At 38.9% G+C, this 21,983-nt stretch overlaps 1 protein-coding gene across 6 annotated transcripts in view; it reads right to left on the reverse strand.

Moving 5' to 3' along the window:
• nrg2a (neuregulin 2a) overlaps window positions 1–21,983 on the reverse strand; it is an 82,847-nt gene that overhangs the window by 42,354 nt on the left and 18,510 nt on the right. For 2 of the 6 annotated variants that reach the window (XM_044139860.1, XM_044139861.1), the window contains exon 1: window positions 9,394–9,550. The exons of the other annotated variants lie outside the window; for them this stretch is intronic. In XM_044139860.1, the coding sequence (XP_043995795.1) occupies window positions 9,394–9,475 (82 nt within the window). In that variant the 5' untranslated portion in view covers window positions 9,476–9,550. Of the gene's footprint in view, window positions 1–9,393; window positions 9,551–21,983 lie in introns of those variants that run through there. 6 annotated transcript variants of the gene reach the window in all.

A 21,983-nucleotide genomic window follows, 5' to 3' on the forward strand; every position in this document is an offset into this window, starting at 1 on the left:
GGAAAATACCAGTACTGTATTAGTCGCACTGTAACTGCGTAAGAGTGTCTGCAAATGTCTGGCATTTGAAAGGCTTAGACAATTCATTGTCTTCTTCAGATATTTGAAACACGGAGAGCAGAACTTAGCAATGCTTGCGTGAGCCGACCCAAGTCTGAGAAGCTGAACTTCTGCTCGTGATATCTACACACACTGAACTGTGCCAGACTGAACCCGTGCATACTGCCTGAGGAAAGCCTCGTCAGTCAGAGAGCGGCAAGAATGAGGTTGCACCGACTATACGGAAAAGAAAAAAAAAAAAATGTCTGGACATGAGTCTGTCCTTGCCAAAAGAATTAGCAAAGATTTGTCCTTGGCAAGAGAAGCAACAGAAACATAGGACTCTACTTTTCATCAGTCCAGCTAGCCAGATGTGCTGGAGGGTCTGCTTCATCTGCTCAGCTTTCAGACACTGATCAGTATCATTAAATTAATCCCCCTTGTACACAGATCTAACAAAATAAAAGAATAGGTTAAGGTTTTTAAGTGAAGTTCTGTGGAGTCATCAAAATATTTCCCTTCCCTGTAGTAGAAAGATGTAACTTGACTGTCATAATAAATAAATCATGGATGGCTAAGAAGTAATCAGACAGATTCTTTATTTTAGCAACTTAACACAACTCAACACAACTCAGACTGAAAATGCTCTCTTCCAACATTAACACAAAAATAGCAAGACAGTTTAAAAGCTGCTCTCATGGTATTTTCTTTCTTGCAACATGGCCATTGTAAAAAAAAAACACGTTCCGCAGGTATAAATGTCATGAAATGTGTTGGTTTTAATCTCCTCCCAGTTTGAATCAAGCATGAGTATTGGGATCAAGGGTGTGGAATTCACAGTGTTCCTCTCTACCAAGACAGGGTGTGTTATTTCAGTGGAACTTACCTGTCCTCTCACATGTGGTTTTCTATATTTAACAGGATTAACACAAGATTAATCCTTAAAATCACTCTATTCTAAATCTGTAAGTAAAATGTACATAGTTAATAAGTCTCTAATATATGCAGTGTCTTCAAAGATGGATCTCAATGGTGATTTTATAGGTGTTGTAGACATCTAAAAATGATATCTGCAGCCACAAATGAAGCAGGTAACAACTTCACAAAATGTCATCTTAGAATAGTAATATGAAGACAATAATAAACTTAATAACAAAGTCAACCATCTTTAGCATAGAAAGCTGTTTAACTGAGACAGCAGAGATAAACTTGATAACAGTTGTAACAGCAGAATGTAAATATTCATTAATTTAGCAATACACTCTATAGATTCACTAAAATCTTCATAATCCAGGTAAATGAGCTGTCCCGCTTGATAATGTTGCAGAACCTCACTCTTAAAATGTCTGAAATAACCTTTAAAGTTTCTGCACTATGCTATGATCACCAAACAAGTAGTCAATATAACCAAACAGTCGTTTTCCTTATCCTCAATGAAAAACTGTGCAGCAGTGATGATAAACCGTGGCCTCAAGAACAGCCTGTTTCTCTCTTTTTGAAGCACAGGGACAGCTGCAGACATGGACTATAAAAACCCAATTTGAGAATAGAAGCCTATCTGGCGTGTCAACAGCTCATGCCTTGAGTAACAGTTGGAGATCTCAGCCCACATAGCTGTTCAAAAACAAAGTTATTTGATATATTAACAATGCCTTACCCTTATTATCGAGTTAACATTTCTGTTTCATTTCCAGGAGCTTAGGAAAGGAATCTAAGGCATGCCTTTGTGTTTTTCCCTTTTTTCCCCCATACAAAGTATCCCTGATTACTGCGGTGTTATGTCACCTCGCTGCACGTTGTCAAAAGACAAACCGCATTGCAAGGCAGCCAGATATGCCGTTTAAATGTGGAAATGCTCCTCAGATGCCATACACTAGTTACTGTAACACAACATCTGTTCAAAAAGATCAGTTTAACAGCATCCAGCCAAATCTGCTTTTACAAAGTGAGGACCTTGTACATTCTTGGGATTGTTTTACCTACCATCCGGAGATCCCCCAAATTACTATCAATCCTGTACTGAAACTTTCAGCTGTGGACAAATTCAAACAACAAACCTACTTCTAACCTTTGGAAGTAAAATTTTATTGGATACTTCATTGCCAACACTCTGTATTAGTTGAGATTTTTTGCACGTTTGAGCCAAGCTTAACAATCAATAAAATGTCTAACTATTCATGCATTGTCAGACTATACATGCATACTTTCTCTAGTACACTTTTTGTTACATGATAGACAATTGTCCTTCAGGTCTAAAGGACAATTCTAGGTTTTAATAGAGAATGTGAATATATCATGTGTTCAGGGGTTGAGGCAAAAGGTAAGGTTCTTGAAAGTCATAGTTCTCAATTTACAGTTTTAGTTTGTCTCTTTGAAAACCCTCCCGGTGTTCAACACCTAATGCATTATGCCAAAGAGAGATGAATCACTTCATAAAAACTGAGGAAGTCAACAGGAAAAGCTAAATAATAATCTCCTTCACTTTGTGATCTCAGATCAAAAAAAGGCCAGCCGACTTATATTTGTTTATAAGAAGCTGTTTGGAGCCAAGGATCTTGACAAGTCATGTTGGACTATGTTTAATTTAATCAGACCATTTCACTCGTATTTCAAATAACTATTGACGTGCTGTTTGCAACGGTCCACATTATTCAAAACATGTCGGCACAAACTTCAGCTAGTAATGAATATGGTTACTTGATGTTTTCAGAGGATAAACATCTTTGTTTGTTTGCACTTGCGTGATGCCAACATTACCTCACTGAAACCTCGGTGGTATTGAAACAGTCTGCATGAAACACAGTTTATCAGGCTTTAAACTGAAATCAGATTTAATAATCTACTTCAGTGACTGAAATCCAGCTTCTTCATCTGTAGTATAACTATGGATGCACCAACATCAACTATGACTAACATCGGCCAATCCTGACATAAATGTTTCTATATTGTGCACTACAAATTTGAATTATAAATTACAGACAGGACACCACAAAAAGTAATTAAATGTATTAGTTTTAACTCTGTGGTGTGTCATCATGATGATGCTGCGTAATCATTTGCATTAACTAACTGTTTGGTTCCCAGCTCAAGTGATCAGTGGGCAAGAGGTAGTGACCAACAGCCAAACATGAATGTTTTTGGACAATGGGAGGAAACTGGTGTACCCAGAGAAAACTTATCCATGCACAGAGATTTCATGCAAATGCCATACAAAAAAAAAAAAAAATTAAATTAAATAAAGCCAGGGAAGAATTTCAACTCAGGATGTTTCAGATCATTGCAGGAACATTGCTGGCCACCCAGCAGCTCACAAACTATTAGTTATTGCTTTGGCAAGCAGCCAGCTATTCTATTTGTAACACTATCCCTTCAAAACTTACTTCTAAACCTTACATTTTTTTAATGGACTGAATCCTAATTCTACCTTGACGGAGCAGAAGTTTCCACAGTTGCATTTAAATGCAGGAAGAAATTTACACACGTCAGCACATCAGATAAATGTTTTCCCAGACAAGAGCAAAGTTAATCCAGTCATATCACTGGAACGGTACGAGTTTGTAAAATGAAAGCCAGTCATGGTGCAAAAGCTTAACAAGTGTTCATCCATCCATCCATCCATTTTCTGTTCACCCTTGTCCCTAATGGGGTCGGGAGGGTTGCTGGTGCCAATCTCCAGCTACGTTCCGGGCGAGAGGCGGGGTTCACCCTGTCGGGGTACACGACAGGTCGCCAGTCTGTCACAGCTTAACAAGTGTCTCCCGTCTTTATTATGTTGAGTTTTTATTATATCACTCTAACGGTTTTAAGTTCCTTTAAAGGGAGTTTATTTTCCAGATACATAGTGCCATTTTATAGAACAATCAAGTAACCATGTTACCTTCAGTTATGAAAATGTCTCATAAAAAATAAAACATTTGACTACAGTAATCTGAAGCCTTGACATGGGCCTTTGTCTCTTTAAGAAGCTTCTGCTCTTGCGACACTCCCCAGTAAAATGAGGAGTGTCTGGAGGAAAGTCACAGCTACTTGGAAAGCTACAAACTGGAAAGTATAGGACACCATACATTACTTGCTACTATAAGATAATGCTCTTCTGAATTTACAGATATTGTTCCATCATTCTGTAGCAGTTTGTATGTTAAGCAGAGTGCAGGCTAGCTAACCTTTAAAATCATCTGCAGTTTGATGCAGATAACAGTCAGTAGTATCTGCTACTGTCTATTTGGGTGCTTGCAACTGAAGCAAAACTTTTTTTTTTTTTTAATTATTGTAATACATGAAACAACTGACTGTAATCATTTTGTCAATAAATAATAAATGTTACAGACAACATTACCTGTAATATTCAATATTATTTAGCAGCAGCAATGCAAAAGCTATTGCTTTATTGATTGGAAAGAAATTATATAATTGTTTACATTTTTGTTTTAAAACGTGGGTGGTGATAATGTTCTGCTGTTCTATTTAAACTCTATATTGTCATACTGTTAGCCAGTCCTTGTGTAACTACAATTAATGATGAATCAAGTCTTTGCTGACAGTGTGGTAGTGTTGACTGTAGTCACACCTGAATCCTGCTAAAAACAGACACTATATGAATAATGTATCGTCATAAAGACAAGGAGTAAATTTTACATCTTTGCTGTCATCTAAAATTTGTGTTCAAGTTAAGATTTGATCAGAATTTATCTGAATATTTCATAAAATTCAGCCTGAAAAGGACTTTCTAGCTCCGTGCTTTTGAAAGGACACATTTCAACCCCCATCTCTTTTAATGAACACACCTAAGGGGCATTCGAAAGAATAAATAAAAATAAAAATAAATAAGACGTGTCACAGAGTGAAGGCGAAACGATGGACTGGATTTTATTTTCTTTGTGAGAATCCTCTTCTTATGAGAAATAAATGCAAGATCACTCTGAAATAGTTGGAAGCAATCCCTGCTGCCTCCACTGACTAGTTGCTGAATAATTCAAACAGCACCACCATAAATTTAAAGGTGCAGTAGGTATTACAACATGATGAAAAGCAACAAGCACAAAATGAACAGCCATTTCCTTACTTCCTTGAGTAATTATTGCAATCCTTGGCTACACACGCAAACCCATCCACGCAGAGAGAAACTTGTTGTGTTTTGTCTTGACATACGATAGGTGGGAGGTGCACGATTATGAATTATAACATCACGAACAGGAGCAGCCTATTTAAATAGGTCAGGAAGACTGCAAAGATATCCAATTACAGTTAGTGCGTAGTTTTTCTTCTGCTGAGATGCAATTTTCTTCCACTAACAACTTGTATTAAAAAAATGAAGGCCTTCCATTGTAAAAGTGTGTTAAACTTGTCCCTTTTTTTTGACATTTTCTAGAAACTACCAGCTTTGCAGTTACCTTACAAGTAGTTAAAGTAGATAAATGAGTCAGTAAATAATCATGTAACAACAAAGCAGATGCAAAATAGCACACATCAACGCTTTTTGGTTCAAAGATGTCAGCTTGAATGAAAGGGCGCTTACTTTAAGAAGCACCTGCTATGAGGAGATGTCTTGAAATTAATGTGAACAAAAAAAAAAATCTGCAAAAAACAAAACAAAAAAACCAGAAGACGAACCTGTCTCACGCCCCCAATGCCACATTGATCTCTTTGATCACCGACTGACGGCTTCGGCAGATTGCTCCTGTTTACATACAATTATGGGTCGACACACCTAATTCAGACAGGCACGTATACACATGCACATGCTCCCACAGCATATTGTATAACTTCAAATTGTGCTGCATATCGTTGCATCTATGTAAAAGATATCTTGGCATGCGACTGGCCAATTTGGAAACATGCGAAGAAAAATTGTTCAAATATGACAACTTCAATTGAGCACTGGAGTATTTGGCGGAAGTAAATATATAATTCTTGTCTTATTTTTTTAAATGAGTTAGCTAGTTTTAGCTAGCTTGTTGGCTAATTAGTTAAAAGGAGATAGCGTGAACTAATGAAAAGCAATAATTCATGAATTAAATTAAAAAAATACACATATTCATATTCAGTCTGCTTATTTTCACAACATATACATCGAACATTTTTTTTCAGCAGTGAAATTCCACTCCAGGTTACAACACTTACATTATCATTTTTCAACAGCGTAAACTTAAAAACAAGATATTTTCAAAAACCATCATCAGTGATCAAATATATTACTTTAAGTGTTAATTCAATGCAATACGTGAGATGCTTAAAAACACATGGAGAATGTTTTCTCTTAGGACTGATAATAAAAGTTGGAAATGATGCTCTCCAGCTAGCACAATATTGCTTGCCTTAAAAGGGCATAAAGTTCAGCTCTATTCAATAAATTCATGTTAAAGCTTATGAGTAGAAGATAGAAAATTACTGTAAATTGTCAGTGGTTTCCAGGTGGCTATAAAAGGTCGGTGTAAAACAGACCAACCAATTGGCACCATTTTGTATCTCAAAAAATTTGGTTGCAAAACAACATAATGTATCTGAATGTGAGCATGTTCAAATCCTGGCATATTATTCCTCATTTGGATTATTCACTTTACTTAAAGGGGCAGAATTATGTATTTTAACGTCATACGGCCATCTTATGTATATCTTGAATATAAGAGAAATTTGACTTCACAATTTGACACCTTGAAGTTGGGCTCTATCCCTTTAAGAAGCTCCTGCTCTTTCTGTCTCCAGGACATTATCACAACAATGAGGAGCCATTATGAGCTTCATAACGTTCTGAGGAACATCGGATTGAGAAATATTTTGTACGATAAGCTCAGCAGATGCACAGTTCCACCGGGTTGTTTGCTAATTGCTGCCGCTAGTCCGGAGGAGCTGAATGGGCAAAGTGCACTTGAAACTATTTTAAAGGATAATTTGTGTGAAATTTGGAATCTAGAAGGCAATAAATAAACTTCATTATCTATATGTTAAGTGAAAATTAAATATAAATAATGAACCTAGGTATGTTGTACATTGTCTCTTTATATATTTTTTTAGATCAAATAAGAAAACCAGGTTTAGTTTTGGCTCTTTTTGACCTTTTACCAGCAAGAGTCCAAAATTATTATTACATAAAACCACAAGCACAACAGTGAAAAGGGCTGTTATAAAAATAAAGAGCACACATAGTTTAAAATTTGAATAAGACCAAATATAGTAAAAAAAAAAAGAGGAAATGAATGATGGTCTTACTTTTCAGAAGTAGGAAGTAAGATAATTCATAGTCAAATTACAGTTATATTTATTTGTAAAATAACTTTTTATGCATAACTTGAACAACTTTGAAGACACTAGTGTCAGTGTTATAGTCATCATAAACCACCTGCTAAAATAAATCATGAGCTGTTTAAGTTAGATTAAAAAGAACACATTGGTAATGTAAATACAGGGTTATGGGTGTATATCGAAAAATAAAAGGTTGCATGCAGTTTTAATTAACTAATTAATTAATGAACTAATTTCACAGAACAAAGACGTGTAAAATAATCAAAACTAAACTAGATTAATGTTTAATATTGCGTTCCGCTACGAAGCCAAACTGACTCGTGGCCTTTCTTCAACAAAGTTAGGTGAAAACTGAAACGCTATTATGAGAAAATTAGAAGAATCTGGATATGTGAAAGTCCCATTACTTACACCGTGCACAGCTAGAATTCACACTTATATATTGCTATTTTAAGGATTATCAACTTTCCGAAAATAAATAAATAAATCACAACGCTTGTGTACCAAAATGTGTCTGGTTACATTATTATTTGAGACCTGGATACAGCACAAGAAACATGTATTTTCCAGACTGCGATGCACTTACAACAGTGAAAGGAAACACATTGCGCGAATACTGATTTTTCAATTTCATTTGCACAAGAAAAAGACAACCAGATTGTTCAAGAAGGTCACTATACTGCCCCCCGGTGGCTACTCATGCAATGACATATAGAAATTTTCATGGACCAACACTACTAAGCCTATCCAAATAATTCAGCTTTAATTACCCTGTTTAATCAAGAGTCAGATGTTTAATGAAGAGCTGAAGAAACGTCATTGAGCTTTGGAAAAGGTTTTTCCCGGCATACTTTTTGTTTTAAACAATAAACCCCTGTAAATACACCCAATGCTGCTTTGCCATGAGTAAATTTTTCTTGCAAGATAACACTTCCATAAAACAAACCATTTTGATCATAAACTCACTGACCTCTCTCAGGCTGTTTGAAAAAGGATGATTTTTTTAAGCTACGTATTTCACAAGTTTAGAGGCTACCCTCAAATCTAGAATGGCAGCCAGCAAGTATTTCAACACTTTGTTTAAAACAATAAAACAAGCCAGATCACCAGATCACCAGTAAAGCTTACATAATGGAAGGAAACTGAAACATTTAGCAGACTTAAAAAAAATAAAATAAAATAAAAAAAAAGACAGACGGACAAACAGAAAAAAGTTGGATTTGGAGAAAAACATCCCATTTAATCTGCGGCTTTATCTGCTGGAGGCTGACGGGGGTGACATCACCAGGTACAAAATGTCTATCAAGATGAACCCTCAAAGAGACAGTATCTGATCAAGCAAGGAATGACATATGTAGAAACTACAGTAATAATCAAGCTATTGTCCTTAAAGTGCCACTAAAATGGGGGCTGGGCCTCCCCATGACCCGAGGTCAAACTAAAGTGACATGCTGCAGCTTGTTGAACTCACTACAGAGCAACCACATTTCTACCTCTTGTGTATATGAAATACAAACAGGTCTCCAGCTTCTTTTTCTTTTTTGTAAAACTAAATCAGCTTAGGGCACACACACACACACACACACACACACACAAAGAAAAGAAAAGTGCAGACTCTTATGCTGGATGAGTCACGGCAGACTCAATATTAAAATGAGAAGTGAAAACACTTTAGCAACCTTTGAAATATTAACCCTGTCAAACAGTGCATTATGACGCAGGGTTTGCTGACACACAGACATCACTTTTCAATTAATACCCTGTGATAGGGGATAAAACACATGGACTGCTAAAACTCTACTGTGAGCAAGTTTTTACATCTGTTCACTGTTTCAAAATCTGATTTTTTTTTTAATCTGGTTTATCATTTTTGCTTAAATAAAGAGCTGCCAGAACAAGTGCCTCTGTGTGTCATTGGCTACTGAATGGTAAGTTCATGTGACAACTTGGCTGCAACTTTTACAAAACAAGGCTATAATTTCCCCTTCTTAATACAGTAATTCAATCCTAATCTTGCTCTTTCGTTTGTCCGAGTCTATGTCTGCGTCACTGTTCCCCTCTGTTGTAAACATACACAAGTTTAAACATGTAACACAGAAACTAAATTTTATTTACCTCCAATAGGATCGTTGTCTTTTCGTCCTCTCTTACCGCCATTCTTTCTCCCTTTCCTGTCTTTCTTCTTGGGCTCTGTCATGCTGCAGTCAAACGGTAGTCCTTTTAGGAAACGTGTGGCAAATGGGCACCACCAGACTCTCTGAAGCTGAGAGAGCGTCTCTCTGCTCCTATATAGACTTGCACTGATCAAGGATAGCAACTCTGACAGAGAGGGAGGGAAGAGGGTGGGAACAAGAAAAGCATTTCCCATTGCATGATGGCAATCAACCCTTCTATGACTGGATCGTCCGGACCCTGAAGCCGTGAGTCAAGGCGGAGGCCGAGAGGGTGTCCCAAGGAGTCTGATCATAAATCTTCAACTTCACAACAGTGCTTCCGGAGAGCTCCGTTTCGCCATCCCGGGCAGCATCTTCTCCTCTTTACTGACCCATAGAAGAAAAGCGAAATGAGACTAGTTAAGTTATCCCCCCCCTTAGCGCTGCTCACCCCACCCAGATAAGCCTGCAGACGACCTGCCCTTGCCAGGATGATGTCGGGGTCCCAGAGCAGCCTCACATCTGGTTCCCATTTGCCGAGCGCAGATTCTGTGGATATGCGTGTGTGAGGTGCTGAATGTCGGATAACAATCTATGCAGGACTGCTGCTCAAAATTGCACTTCCACACCTCCTCGCTCGTCTGTCAGTACCTCCACCGGTACGATAGGCGAGTTTCAGCACGCCGGTGCCTGAGGTTCTCTGTTCACCGACGCCTCTGGCCGGTTGTTATTATTGTCCAAGCAGCAGTAAGAGTGCAAAACAGGTACAGCATGCTTTACACTGATATTGTGATATTTTTCTGTATCTTTCTTCAATCTAAAAAGCGTTATTAGCCTTGATGTTTTGTCTAGACAGTTTGGAGCACTGACAAAAAAAAAAAAAAAAGAGCAAAGGAGACACTTTGGATAAAAGGCAGGCAGAACTGAGAAGACGATCAGGACAGTTACATTCGTGGCTCCAAAAGACAGGAGGGTGACACTGTAGAAGAGGGACAACTTTCCCTTTCATGTCCATCTGACATGTCCGCAACAGTGAGTCAGTGACGGCTTCCTCCAACTCTTATTTCAACCTACAGCACTGTCTTATAAAAGGAAAGATTTTTTTACAGCGTCACTTACAACCACAAGCTTCAGTATACTTTACTAAGATTATATACATCAGGCTGACAGCAAAATAGTTATGAAGTGGAAGAATAACGCTTCACAAAACCAATTTTGGTTTCCAAATAAAAGTCTGAAAAGTGTGGCATGCATATTTGTATTCAGCGCCTCCGAATGAATACTTTGTAGAACCACCTCTTCTGGCTAGGGCTCAATCAGCTTTACTCACAGAGTAATCAGTCAGATTAGATAAGGAGCCCCTGAACAACAATTCTTGCCACAGACTTTGACTAGGCAATTCAGAAACATGAATGCGTGTTGATAACAGTCGTTTTTATCCACATTACTCCAAAGTACAATTAGTCTAGTGAAACAAAGCCAAACAAACAACACTTTATTTTATTTATTTAGAGTTAAGAATAAAAAAAAATTTGCTATGTTTCTTTTTTTTTCATAAAGGACATAAAAACACATCAAAAAGTACATAGGTTAACAATAAATGACCAAAAATGACTTTAAAGATCCTCATCTATAACCCTGGCGTAGAAATGATATTATCTTTATAAATTAAAACATAGCTCATTTTGATTTTGTCTTTGGTCAAAGTTACTAGAAGCCACCAGGTTTCAGGCTCCTAATTTAAGCAGGTTGGTGGTTGTGCATTTTTCTTTGCCGACGATTGATCAAATTGAGTCCGAAGCTTTAGGTAATATGTAGGAACTTAACTCTTCTTTAAGCTTCTACACAACTTCCCCTGACCAATCGGGTGTGCTCCTTGTTGTCCTCATGATCCTCTTTATCTGCAATTGCCATCTTAGAAACCCCTGAGTTGGACTTATACTGAGATAAAACTAAATACTGAATGTAACTGGATGCATAAGCTTTTACCGAGGCTCATTAGAGTAAACATAAAGTCACACTTTTCGGATTTTTAATTTGGGAAAATAAATGGAGAGCCTGTATCGCCTCCTTTCTCTGCTGAATTATGTCCTGCTTTGTGTGGCTCAATCACACAAAAACTCCAATAAAAAACTCCTATAGCACAGGTTGCAGTTATAATATGAGAAAATGTGGGAAAACAAGGCACTACATATTAAAGCAAGGTTTTCTGAAATTAAGCTTCCTGCACGTCATTGCTCTGGTAAAGTGTCAAAAAAAAAAAATGTAGACAAAAAGAAACAGAAGAACAACAACAGTTACTCTCAATGAAACTCATCGATGAGTCATCTGTGGGGCCATCCCGGGGTTTGTCTCTGTCAAGCCCTCAGAGGATTCTTGTCGTTTCTTTCGAGTAGGCGGTAGCGGCAGGGATTGAGAGGGGCAGCTCATGGGTCATGTCTTAACAGGTCACTGCACTCAGTAGCATAATCCTTATCTATGGGCTAACGGGGTCAAAACGAGGCCAAGGTTTGAAACACCAACCGGCTCCGACGCAGTGCTTTTCCCCGAGTTCAGAAAAAAACAAATAGCTCTTTCCTCTGCTCTCTCCTCCTGTGGTAGTTCTCCATGATCTAATCTATCAACGGAGGAAGGAGTAAGAGCTGGCAGGGGCCGCGGTGTGACAGGGATACGCTCCTGCCGCCTCGTCCCGCCCTATCTCCCCAATCTCAACGCTCACTTCCTCCACTTGCCGTTTTGACAAGATGGGACTTGTGTCCAGGATTGCACGTTTCTGGGTGGGCACGGAGTTTATGTGAGCACACATGACGTCAAGTTGTAAAAAAAAAAAAAAAAAAAAAAAAAACAGCTTTTGAGGATGACAGTATGCAGATTTGGAAAGAAATCTTTTCTGTGGAAATGTTTGTCGTCTGCTGTTTTCAACATCGTAAGCATGTTTTGAAACAAATTTATGAAACAATGCAAATACAGCGAGGTTAGAATTACGAGAATGCACAAGAGCTAAGCATTGGCTGGCATGAGATTCTCATGGTTCCACAGAATCCACATATGAACATTAAGATTCAAAATAAAAATGTATTCTACCATCTCGATACTTTGATTTAAAGCCACCTGCCAACTTTATTTCTAAAGCTGACCTTTTGTCAGAATAACAAATGGTGCTCCTTTTGTTCCAAACCAGAAGTGTCTTTTTTTTTTTTTCCCCAAACAGAAATATTTCCACATTTCAATCTTTTGATTCTTTCGTGAATATTTGAGAAATCCTTGAATCTCCCTTGGCAGCCATTCCTAAATGCCAGCTCATACTAAATGCTGCCTATTTACAAAAGCTTCTCCTTGGCACTATATGCCTGGAACATACATGACACTGCCCCTTAACAGTCATGTTTTTGGGCCGTGTGTGGAAGCCGCATGTCTGGAGAGAACTCACACAAGCATGAGGAAAACATGCAAACTAAATGGGCCAGGATACAAACACTGGAGCATCTGGTCATTGAAAATGAGTTGAAATATTTTAGTGAGCAGCTAAGATGGTGCGTTCAATGGACAGTAAAGCCCACAGAAAAACAGCAACAAAAAAAGAAATGTAATAGTTTTTTTTTTCTCCATTTTTAAATACAGTTGGAAATTTGATAATGATAATGAATAAAACTGGTGATCACTTCCTCCCAACTTCATACCAGAGTTTTTTGAGATCACAAGCGACATAACTAGGTACGAAGAGCAAAACAAAGTTTTCAGACATAATAATATCTAATTAAATTATGAGCTTTTCCATTGCTATTTTTAAAAAATTCTGCAAAAATATGGAACGGTAATAAAATGAAACTATTTTTATGGGGCTCATATTTATAAAGCCTGAAGAAAATAGGTCCAAACTTTTGATTGATACTGCGTGCGCTTGCCATAAATGCCTCACAGAACCCATCTCTGCCTGCCTCCTAATCCCTCCTTTTGCTGCTCCCAGAAAAAAAGAAAAGAAAAAAAAGAGAGAGAGAGACGCCGAGCAGTTCACTCCTAACAGCAGCATACCTGCACATCATCACACTGATACCGCTCAACAGCACTCCTGCCCTTTCACAGCCAGGAGAGTTTATCTTTTTCGACATAATGGCTTTAAACAGCCATTAGGTTTTGTTGTTTACATCTGTCTGGGCTTTTTTTTTCCCCTTTCTTTTTCTCCAATAGAGTGGACATGGGTGTGCTTGCATGTGTGGTGATGGTGGTGGTTGCAGGGGGGGTTGAGGGAGTTGGAGGACTGTTTGGTGCTTGCTTTTGACACCCATCTGCAGGTTTAATTCTCTATAGTGAGGGAGGAGAGTAGAGGGGTGTAAAACCGCAGCAGGAGATAGAAATTAAAGGGAGATCAAATGGAATTAACACAAAAAAATTTAAGAGGGAGGGGGAAAAAAAAGGTAAAAAGCGTGACAGAGGTATTTGAGAGCTAAAAGATAACGACCTAAACATCAGATGGCAGAAAAAAAGCCTCACCTGCTGATTTTCACCTTTTTTAATAAGGCATCTGCCTCCTTGGCCAGGCACTGAACCATGCTGTGGTAACAAAACACAAATGCAGGCCGACTGACTGCAGAGATAAAAAGCTGCTCATTTGGCTTTAGTGGCGGTTTCAGGAGACACAAAAGAAGCGCATGTTCTGTGGTTTATAGCCAACTCTGTGAGAGCTGACGCTTTTCTTAGTTTAAGCTTTAGATTTTCCTCACTTCAAGGGCCCTGATTCCTAACACTGTTAGCAGCAAAGGGCGTATATCCTTTGAGGCTGCTAATTGCAAATTTGCTCCATGTGCTGAAGCGACAGGTGCGCTACCTAAGCAAAGTTAAATTACTACAACTGACCTGTTGGGGGCAGTAGTATTAACCCTGCATCACACAGCAGATTAGTGATAAAAACAACAACAAAAAATAGAAAACATGTTATAAAGTTCAAAATAATGAATCTTATGTTTTTCAGTCACTGCAAAGACAATTCACACGCTGGGGTCTATGTTTGCAATGAATCCAAAGCAGAAATATATTAACATTGTTAAGATGAAACTTGTCCATCAGGTTATGCTGTCATTGCATGCAATCCCCCTACATAATATGGCATGTTCATCGCCTTTACATTGTTCACAACTCCTTCTTCTGTCTGCTAATTGGCTTGGTTGAAATTCAACTGGAGAAATCAAGTTCAATGGGAGAAATTCCAGACTGAGCATTGAAGGGAGATGAGAATTGAGCGGACAGGAACGCAACAGCCAGCCTAACCTGGCTCAGCTGTCGGGGCAAAATTTTCCCTGTGGCTGTTGAAGAGGGAGACAAAGATACAGTAAATAAAGATTGAAAAATAGAGAGAGACGTATTAAAAATTATAATAATGTCGTACATTGCAGAGAAATAAAGAGCATGATCTATTTCCTTTTACTAGGACTTCTCTGTTAAACATGTGCATATATTCAAGACATATTCAAGGACTTCTTCAACAACTGTTAAATATATTTATTTGTATTAATCACTGTTACGTCTTACAGCAGTTTTTCTACAGATTGCTGCTAATAAAAGAAAGTAGGGATGAAAAAGTCTGACCTGCTGATACAGATATTCTTTTGGTCTAATTATAGCAAAAGAAAGTTGCTAAGTTGGCAACAGTCAGTTGACTGTGACGTGCACCCGCAGAATTGACCAGCTCTCTGTCACGGGAGAGCAAAAGGGGACAGTGGCCAATTTCAAGACCTTTGTGGAGGTAGATTGGATCAGTGGATAAGATAAGCTTCACATGCAAGTTTCAGCTGAACTTTGATCACCCAAAATTAAAGGAAATTGGATTCAATCAATCAATGAAATTTTTAGCACCCGTCCACATGCCTCAGGACCAAGTTCCTGGGGGAAACACTGAGCATTCTTTGTAGTCTAAGCGAGTTTTTCCAAGGTCAATTGTGGCAAATCTAAAGGTAAAAGAGTGGAGAGCTGGTATGTCAAATTCAAAGTTGCTGACTCATTGACAATGCTCACACCTGCATGGATAAATGTAAATTTAATCACACAACTCAAGTTCAGCTATTTGTCACGTTACAGCAATCACAGCAAGGAGGAAACAATGAAGCAGAATTTATGTGTTAAACGAGGAAGTGATGCTGGGCGGATTCGGCTCTTTGACGTTTCCTGCAGCACAAAGCTGTCACCATGACAACCACAGTCTTAAGGGTAGCAGCGAGAGTATGTAAGAGAGAGAGAGAAAGAGAGGGAGAGAATGGCTGAGCGAGGATAAGAGAAAATAGGAGAGAACGTGTGAGAAATACAGCGAGAGGAAGAGCGAGAAAAGCAAAGGCAGGGGAGCAGTGAAGAGCTGGAAGTGCAATGCCCAAACACAGAAAGAGAAAGAGAGAGAGAGAGAGAGAGGTATCTACTAGGCTAGTGCGCTGAATCTGTTCAATAAGAGAAATGTCTATGGGTAAGACTGTGCCAAGCTTGCTGGGAAGCACTGCCGCAGCATCTCAGAGAGAGGAGACATGACAAACATCAGTACTGGGCATGCTCCACTCTCAAGGCCGTGGAGAAAATGAGATTTCAGCTGTATGGGTTAGTTCAGTTTTCCCCCCACCCCCTCCATCCCAGTCTTCCACTCACTTCACAAGCACATGACACGGCCGATCCCTTCCCAGACGTGGCCCCTCAGTGGACGTGGCTTGATTGATGCGCCTGATAAGTGATTGATGTAATCGTAAGAGGCATCTTTCCCCACTTACGGCCACAGTGAGTCAGATTGTGACAGGGTTGATCGGCGCTGAGAGGACCGACAGATGAGCATAGCAACACATCAGCCAATGGGGCATGATACTGCAACATCGGGCCGGGACCACGTCTGCCTTGAACCCACACATAAACACATACACAACACCCTGCGACCAGATGTGATCTCTGCGCCTGCAGCCCTCCCACTGGCCGCCGTCCTAATTCGGTCGGTTGCAAAAGCCGAGCGGTGAATGACCTCCCCGCCCCCGCCCACTCGTCTTTAAATTACAATTAGGAGTTTATAATGATTCCTTACAATTAGGAGTTTATAATGATTCCTTCTTTCCTATCGCGTTCCAACTTCTTTGTTTTTTTTTTGTTTGTTTTTTTTTTGTTTTTTTTTGCTGGTCATGCTTGCTCTGCAGGCAGACATACACTCACCAAGACAGAGATAAAACTGTGTGGTTTTCCTTGTTTCAGGCCTGGAAGATGATTCTTATCTTTGGCATCGGTCATGGTTGTGTGAGGAAGTGTCTGGTTATGTGTGTGATTTTTTTTATTTTATTTTTTTTTTTTTTTTGCTGTAAAGACAAGGGGGGACAAAAAAGAGAAGTCCATATAGTGGCTCAGAAATTAATAGCGGCATTAAAAAAGTATTTACATCAATGGAGCTTTTGAAAAGTGTCACACTTTACAATCTGAAACTTCATGTTTTGTATTGGGATGAAACAATGCATGTTGGTGAACTAAAAAGATATAAGTCAGGGTTTAAAATGCATGTAGCAAATCATTTTACCACAAACTGTGGAGGAGCTGCAGAGATCCACTGCTCAGGTGATAGAATATGTTGATGGAACAACTATCACTTGTTTCCTCCATAAATTTGGACTTTCTGAAAAAATGGATTAAAGAAAAACATTGTTGGAAAAAAAAAAAAGCACACACAAAGTCCTATTTGCAGTCTTGCTGCAAGTAATGGAGCAGATGAAAAATGTGGAGATCATGTTTATGGTGGTTTGGATGAATCTAAAGGAAAGTCTGTGGAAGCCGCAACACAATTTTACTTGCAAAAACAAATAAAAATTAAATTAAACCATATTTTATGTTTTAGCCCTTTGCAATTATGTACAACTTTGAATTGGTCTCTAAAATAAAACTTCAATAACGTGCATTAAATTTTGTGGTTGGAATCCGACACAATTTCTAAAAAAACATTTAGAATTTTAAATACTTCTGCAAGACACCATATCAGTAAAGCCAGTTGGTTATCCTTTTTTTTTTTTTTAACTATTACAATCAATTGCAACACTGGGAATAACAAGCACTGAAATAACAAAGGTACTGACATGTATTTTATCTACCTAACCAGAAGAGGCCTCTAAATAGAACAACTATGGCTCACTACAACAGAACAAACATCTTTAACGACGAATGCTAAAAACACGCTCCTCTTATATGATTATCTGCTTGATCTTCTTAAGGGTGTTTGATTGAATCTCTGTCTCCTTCTCTCTGTATTTTTCCTCCTTCTAAAAGCATTTATTTTGAGTCTGTCCCTCTGTCTGTCTCTCTGCCTGTCTCCCTCCCTTCTGTTTAAGGCAGAGATAAAGAGGTTTGTGTTACTGTGAGCAGATTGACTTGAAGATAGAGGCTGGAAAGCAGATCTCCTCCACCTCCTCATTCTGCTCTTTCTCTCCCGCTCTCACCCAGATGAATAGACAAACAGTCTCCCACATGCTCTCACAGTTTATCAAACACACACCCACATAGGACCGGGTCTTCGCACAAACACATATGTGCGCTCTCGCCAAAGAGAGGACTGTACGCACTCAAACTAAGTATCCTCCGGCTGACTAAGTATACACTGTCACACTCGGATCCAAACACGACCCCCTCAAACACGTACATACGCATGCAAACACGCAGGTGCATCCACAAGTAAATACTGTCGAGAAAGCTCATGAGTTTCTGATGTCTTCAAAATGGACATTTTTCCACTAACTGAGAACGTAAACCGTTCGGCTGTGTGATGCCATGCGTCATGTACAAAATCGGCGTTTAGGACATCACATGTGAATCACAGTGTTTCCCCAGAATTGCGATTTTATTTCCATTACGCTCACATTTTCACACCTTCTAAATAACTTTACTGCTTGTTGGTAATGCGTAGATTTGCTTTTAGGAGACTCAAACTAACATTGACCCTCAGACATACAGCATTGGGAGTTATTTACCCCATCAAGGTCAGAGTATGATGTGTTGCTTTTTGTCATATTTTTGCCAACTTCATGCTGTAAAACAGGTTCTATTGAGGTGCTTTTTTCTTGGTTCTGCCAGTTTGACAATAACTGGGTCCGGTTGCAAAAAGTGAAATGCAACTCCAAAACAGGGTGGTTAATCATAAATTACGATGGGAAACTTTTCACATAGAGATGTCTAACCCTGTTTTGGTTGGATTGTTATTTTGTTTGTTTCGAATTAAAGTGAAATTAAAGATTTAAACAGGATTCTAACTGTCTTCATTGAGGGTTGATTCTGTCAATTAGGTTTTTATAAAAACACAAAATTGTGAGTTTACTCAAAGGAAAACACAGGAAGGTTGCCCTTTTATCAGCAGACCCCCCTCTTCAAAAACATACAAGCATCCGCTCTCTGCTTCACATTCTTTGCATCAAATCAAATTCCTCCAGCGCTCTGCACTTGTCCTTTATCTCCAGAATGTGCTTTTGGAGCAACACAAACATGTCAGCATGAGGACACTGTGAGGAGTTTCACACAGAGTCGAACCAGCATCTTGGCTACATCATTTACATTTCTGCTTGCCCCTCTCACGGCTTATCAAAAGTATGCCTTATCTCTTTGTTTGTTTTTCGCCAACGTCGGCCTTTCCTGGAAAACAGGCCACTACGCATGTGTAAGCTTAGATCATGCCTCGGCCAGCGTACGTCCAGATGAAGGCGGGCTCAAATTGACTGAGCCTGATAAGTGGCCGAGAGTGCCAGGAGGGCCTCACACAGCGTTCTGGCCGACAGCCACAGAGCCAGAGTGGCAGTTGGGTCATCTCAAAGCAACAACATGACCGCTCGGATGGACAAAAAAAAAAAAAAAGACCCGGACAAGCGGGGTAAATCCCATCGTGGCAGTGAATGACAAGCATAAGAAGGAGGTCAAGTCTTACTCAAGCTGTAATAGCTAAAAGAGGCAAAGCGCTGCCACTGCTGAGCAGCTTATGGACAAAGACACAGAATCAAATAAAAAAAAAAAAAAAAAAAAACACATTAATGATAATTATCTTAAGATGCCTTGCATGAAAAAAGAAGGTAATACAAAACATGCAGATCAGGATGAATTGATCAAGTGTAGAAATGTAGGCCAAAGCCTTGCCACAATTGTTCTCATCAAACTGGAATCTATCTACTTCCTCATTGTTGTCTGAAGTGGTTCTTTCATGAATGTTACAATATACAGAGTTAAAATATTGTTGTCCCAAACAGATTTAAGTTTAAAGTAATATATTGTTTTAACTATATCTTTCTTCTTCGGTAATACTAAAGTTTTGGAGTGGTTCAACTAGAGTCTCGACTGATTCTCATGGAGAATCTGAAGCAAAGCATCAAGCTGATGTCAAGGAGGCCTTCCTACCTCAAAGACTTGGAGCACAGCATGAAAGATAAATTGTCATCTTACAAATGGAAAACCTTTCTTGTGACTTGAGATCATCCTAGCACATAGATACTGTTTGGAAGAGCCCAGCAGAGAATGTAATTCCTGCTGCAACTGAAGAAATAAAACCCACTACTGGGTCTTTTACCCTGGTACCATTTAGTCTGTCCTGTGTTCGTCGATCACTGTGTGGTTTCACTCAGCCAAAAAACAAGACAGAGACAAACCGCAACAAACAATCAGATCTACAGAGAGGATCCTCAGAGATGATCTTCCCTCTATATAGTTTAGGTCTGGATGTACAGGTTTAGCATCAGGAAAGGGGCAGCTTACATCTCCACATACCCCACACATGCTGGACACAAATTGTTTGGCCTTTCATCTTCAGGTCAGCACTGTGGAGCACTATTTGCAAAAGCCATAGAGACAGTTTCTTCTGTCAGGTTCTCTCTGATGAACACAATCTCAACACATCTTAGAGGAAAAGTTGTCAACTACTCCAATGTGAAACAAAATAAGTATATTTTGAGCTACCACAACCTTTCAGAAAAAAAACCATAGTGTGTGAACATACACATACATGTATATATATCCTTCCTTGTATTCTACGTCTGCTAAAATTTATGTTGTTTTTTTTTTTTGTTTTTTTTTTTGCTGTGAGCTTGTGAAACCAAAGATAGATTCCTTGTTTGTGCACACAGTTCTGGCCAATGAAAGCAAATTCTGGTCCTGATTCTGATAAGTGAGAACAGTATAAGTAATTTATAACATATTTAATTAATTACAATTTGCATTCCAACGAGGCTCGTTTGTCAGATTAAAAGTCCTTTTTGACAATTATAACCTTTAAGCTGGTATTGAACATTCCGTTCCATGAAGACCACATTTCTGCGTAAAAAGTACTTTTTTTTCATTGGTCTGATGTAATAGCCTAATCTTAAATGTTGTGTTTTCATTTGTTGGAAGTGGAATTCATGATAAACTGCAGTAAATTAACTTGGCAAACCTGAACTATTCAGCATTTATACATTCTTTACAAGACGCATTGTCATTTAAGATTACTGTTTTATGGTTTCTTGAGATGGATATGTTGACATAGCCTCTATAGACAATAATTAGAATGATTACCAGCATCCTAAATAAGATACAAGTGGTTTGCATAAATTATGAGGATATCACGAAAGTTAACATTGGCTTTGAACCTTCCTATTAAGAACTAAAGTGGGAAGGAATGTCAAGATGTTCTATACTGAGTAGAAATAGTTTAAAACGCAGTTTTTCACTTGTCAAACATATACTGTATTTGTATATACAATACAAAAATGTAGATTGTTGGTTTTCTCCAAAATATTGCCTGAATCTTGTTCTCATAAATCCAATATTATGTATCCTATTGTCTTGTGAGCTGAATGTATCATTGCACTCATGGCAAGTAATGACAGAAAGATGAGCTGCATCATTTTTTTTAAAGGTAGATTTTTGCGTTTTTGTATTGCTGGCTAACCCGTATTGGTTACTTGGCTTGAAGCCATTGGAAGCTCGGTTTATGAGCCTAATATCAGGGAGACGGCAAGGGAATACAATGAAACATGCTTAGACAGTCCATTCGCTTCCGAGCAGATGGGATGTAGGAAAAGCAGAAAAGGGCTTATGGAGAAGACTCTGCAGGGACTTTCTGCAACTGTGATCTTACAGACTTTTTACCAGACTTCTTTGAGGAATGTTGCTTTTTTCATTCTGAGTAAAACAACCCCACAGTCGAGTAGTATCGATATCACAGGGGAGATATATCCCCCTTTTGTCTACATTGCTGCAGTGAGGTGATGGTTAGCGTGCTGGTCTGTGGGCCAGCTGGGACACATCTGAGTTCACCCCATGCACACACACGCACACTGAAGCTTGCTCTATGCTGCTCGCTATCTTTCAACAACAAGCTGAGCAAGGACCAGACGGAAAGAGGTCCTATTTGTGCAGGAAGATAAATACACTTCTGCACCCAGTCCTGTCCGATCCAGATTAGAGCAGCACAAGAATGAGCAAAGCAGCAGCACCGGTGGAAGGTCAGGAGCGAGCGTTGGTAAAAAGGACAGGGAAGCTGCTAAAACACACACTTCCACAATGCATTATATATGCAGGAACATTTGCAAGAAACATACAGTT

Source organism: Gambusia affinis, linkage group LG15 (assembly GCF_019740435.1).
Source record: "Gambusia affinis linkage group LG15, SWU_Gaff_1.0, whole genome shotgun sequence".
Taxonomy (NCBI): domain Eukaryota; kingdom Metazoa; phylum Chordata; class Actinopteri; order Cyprinodontiformes; family Poeciliidae; genus Gambusia; species Gambusia affinis.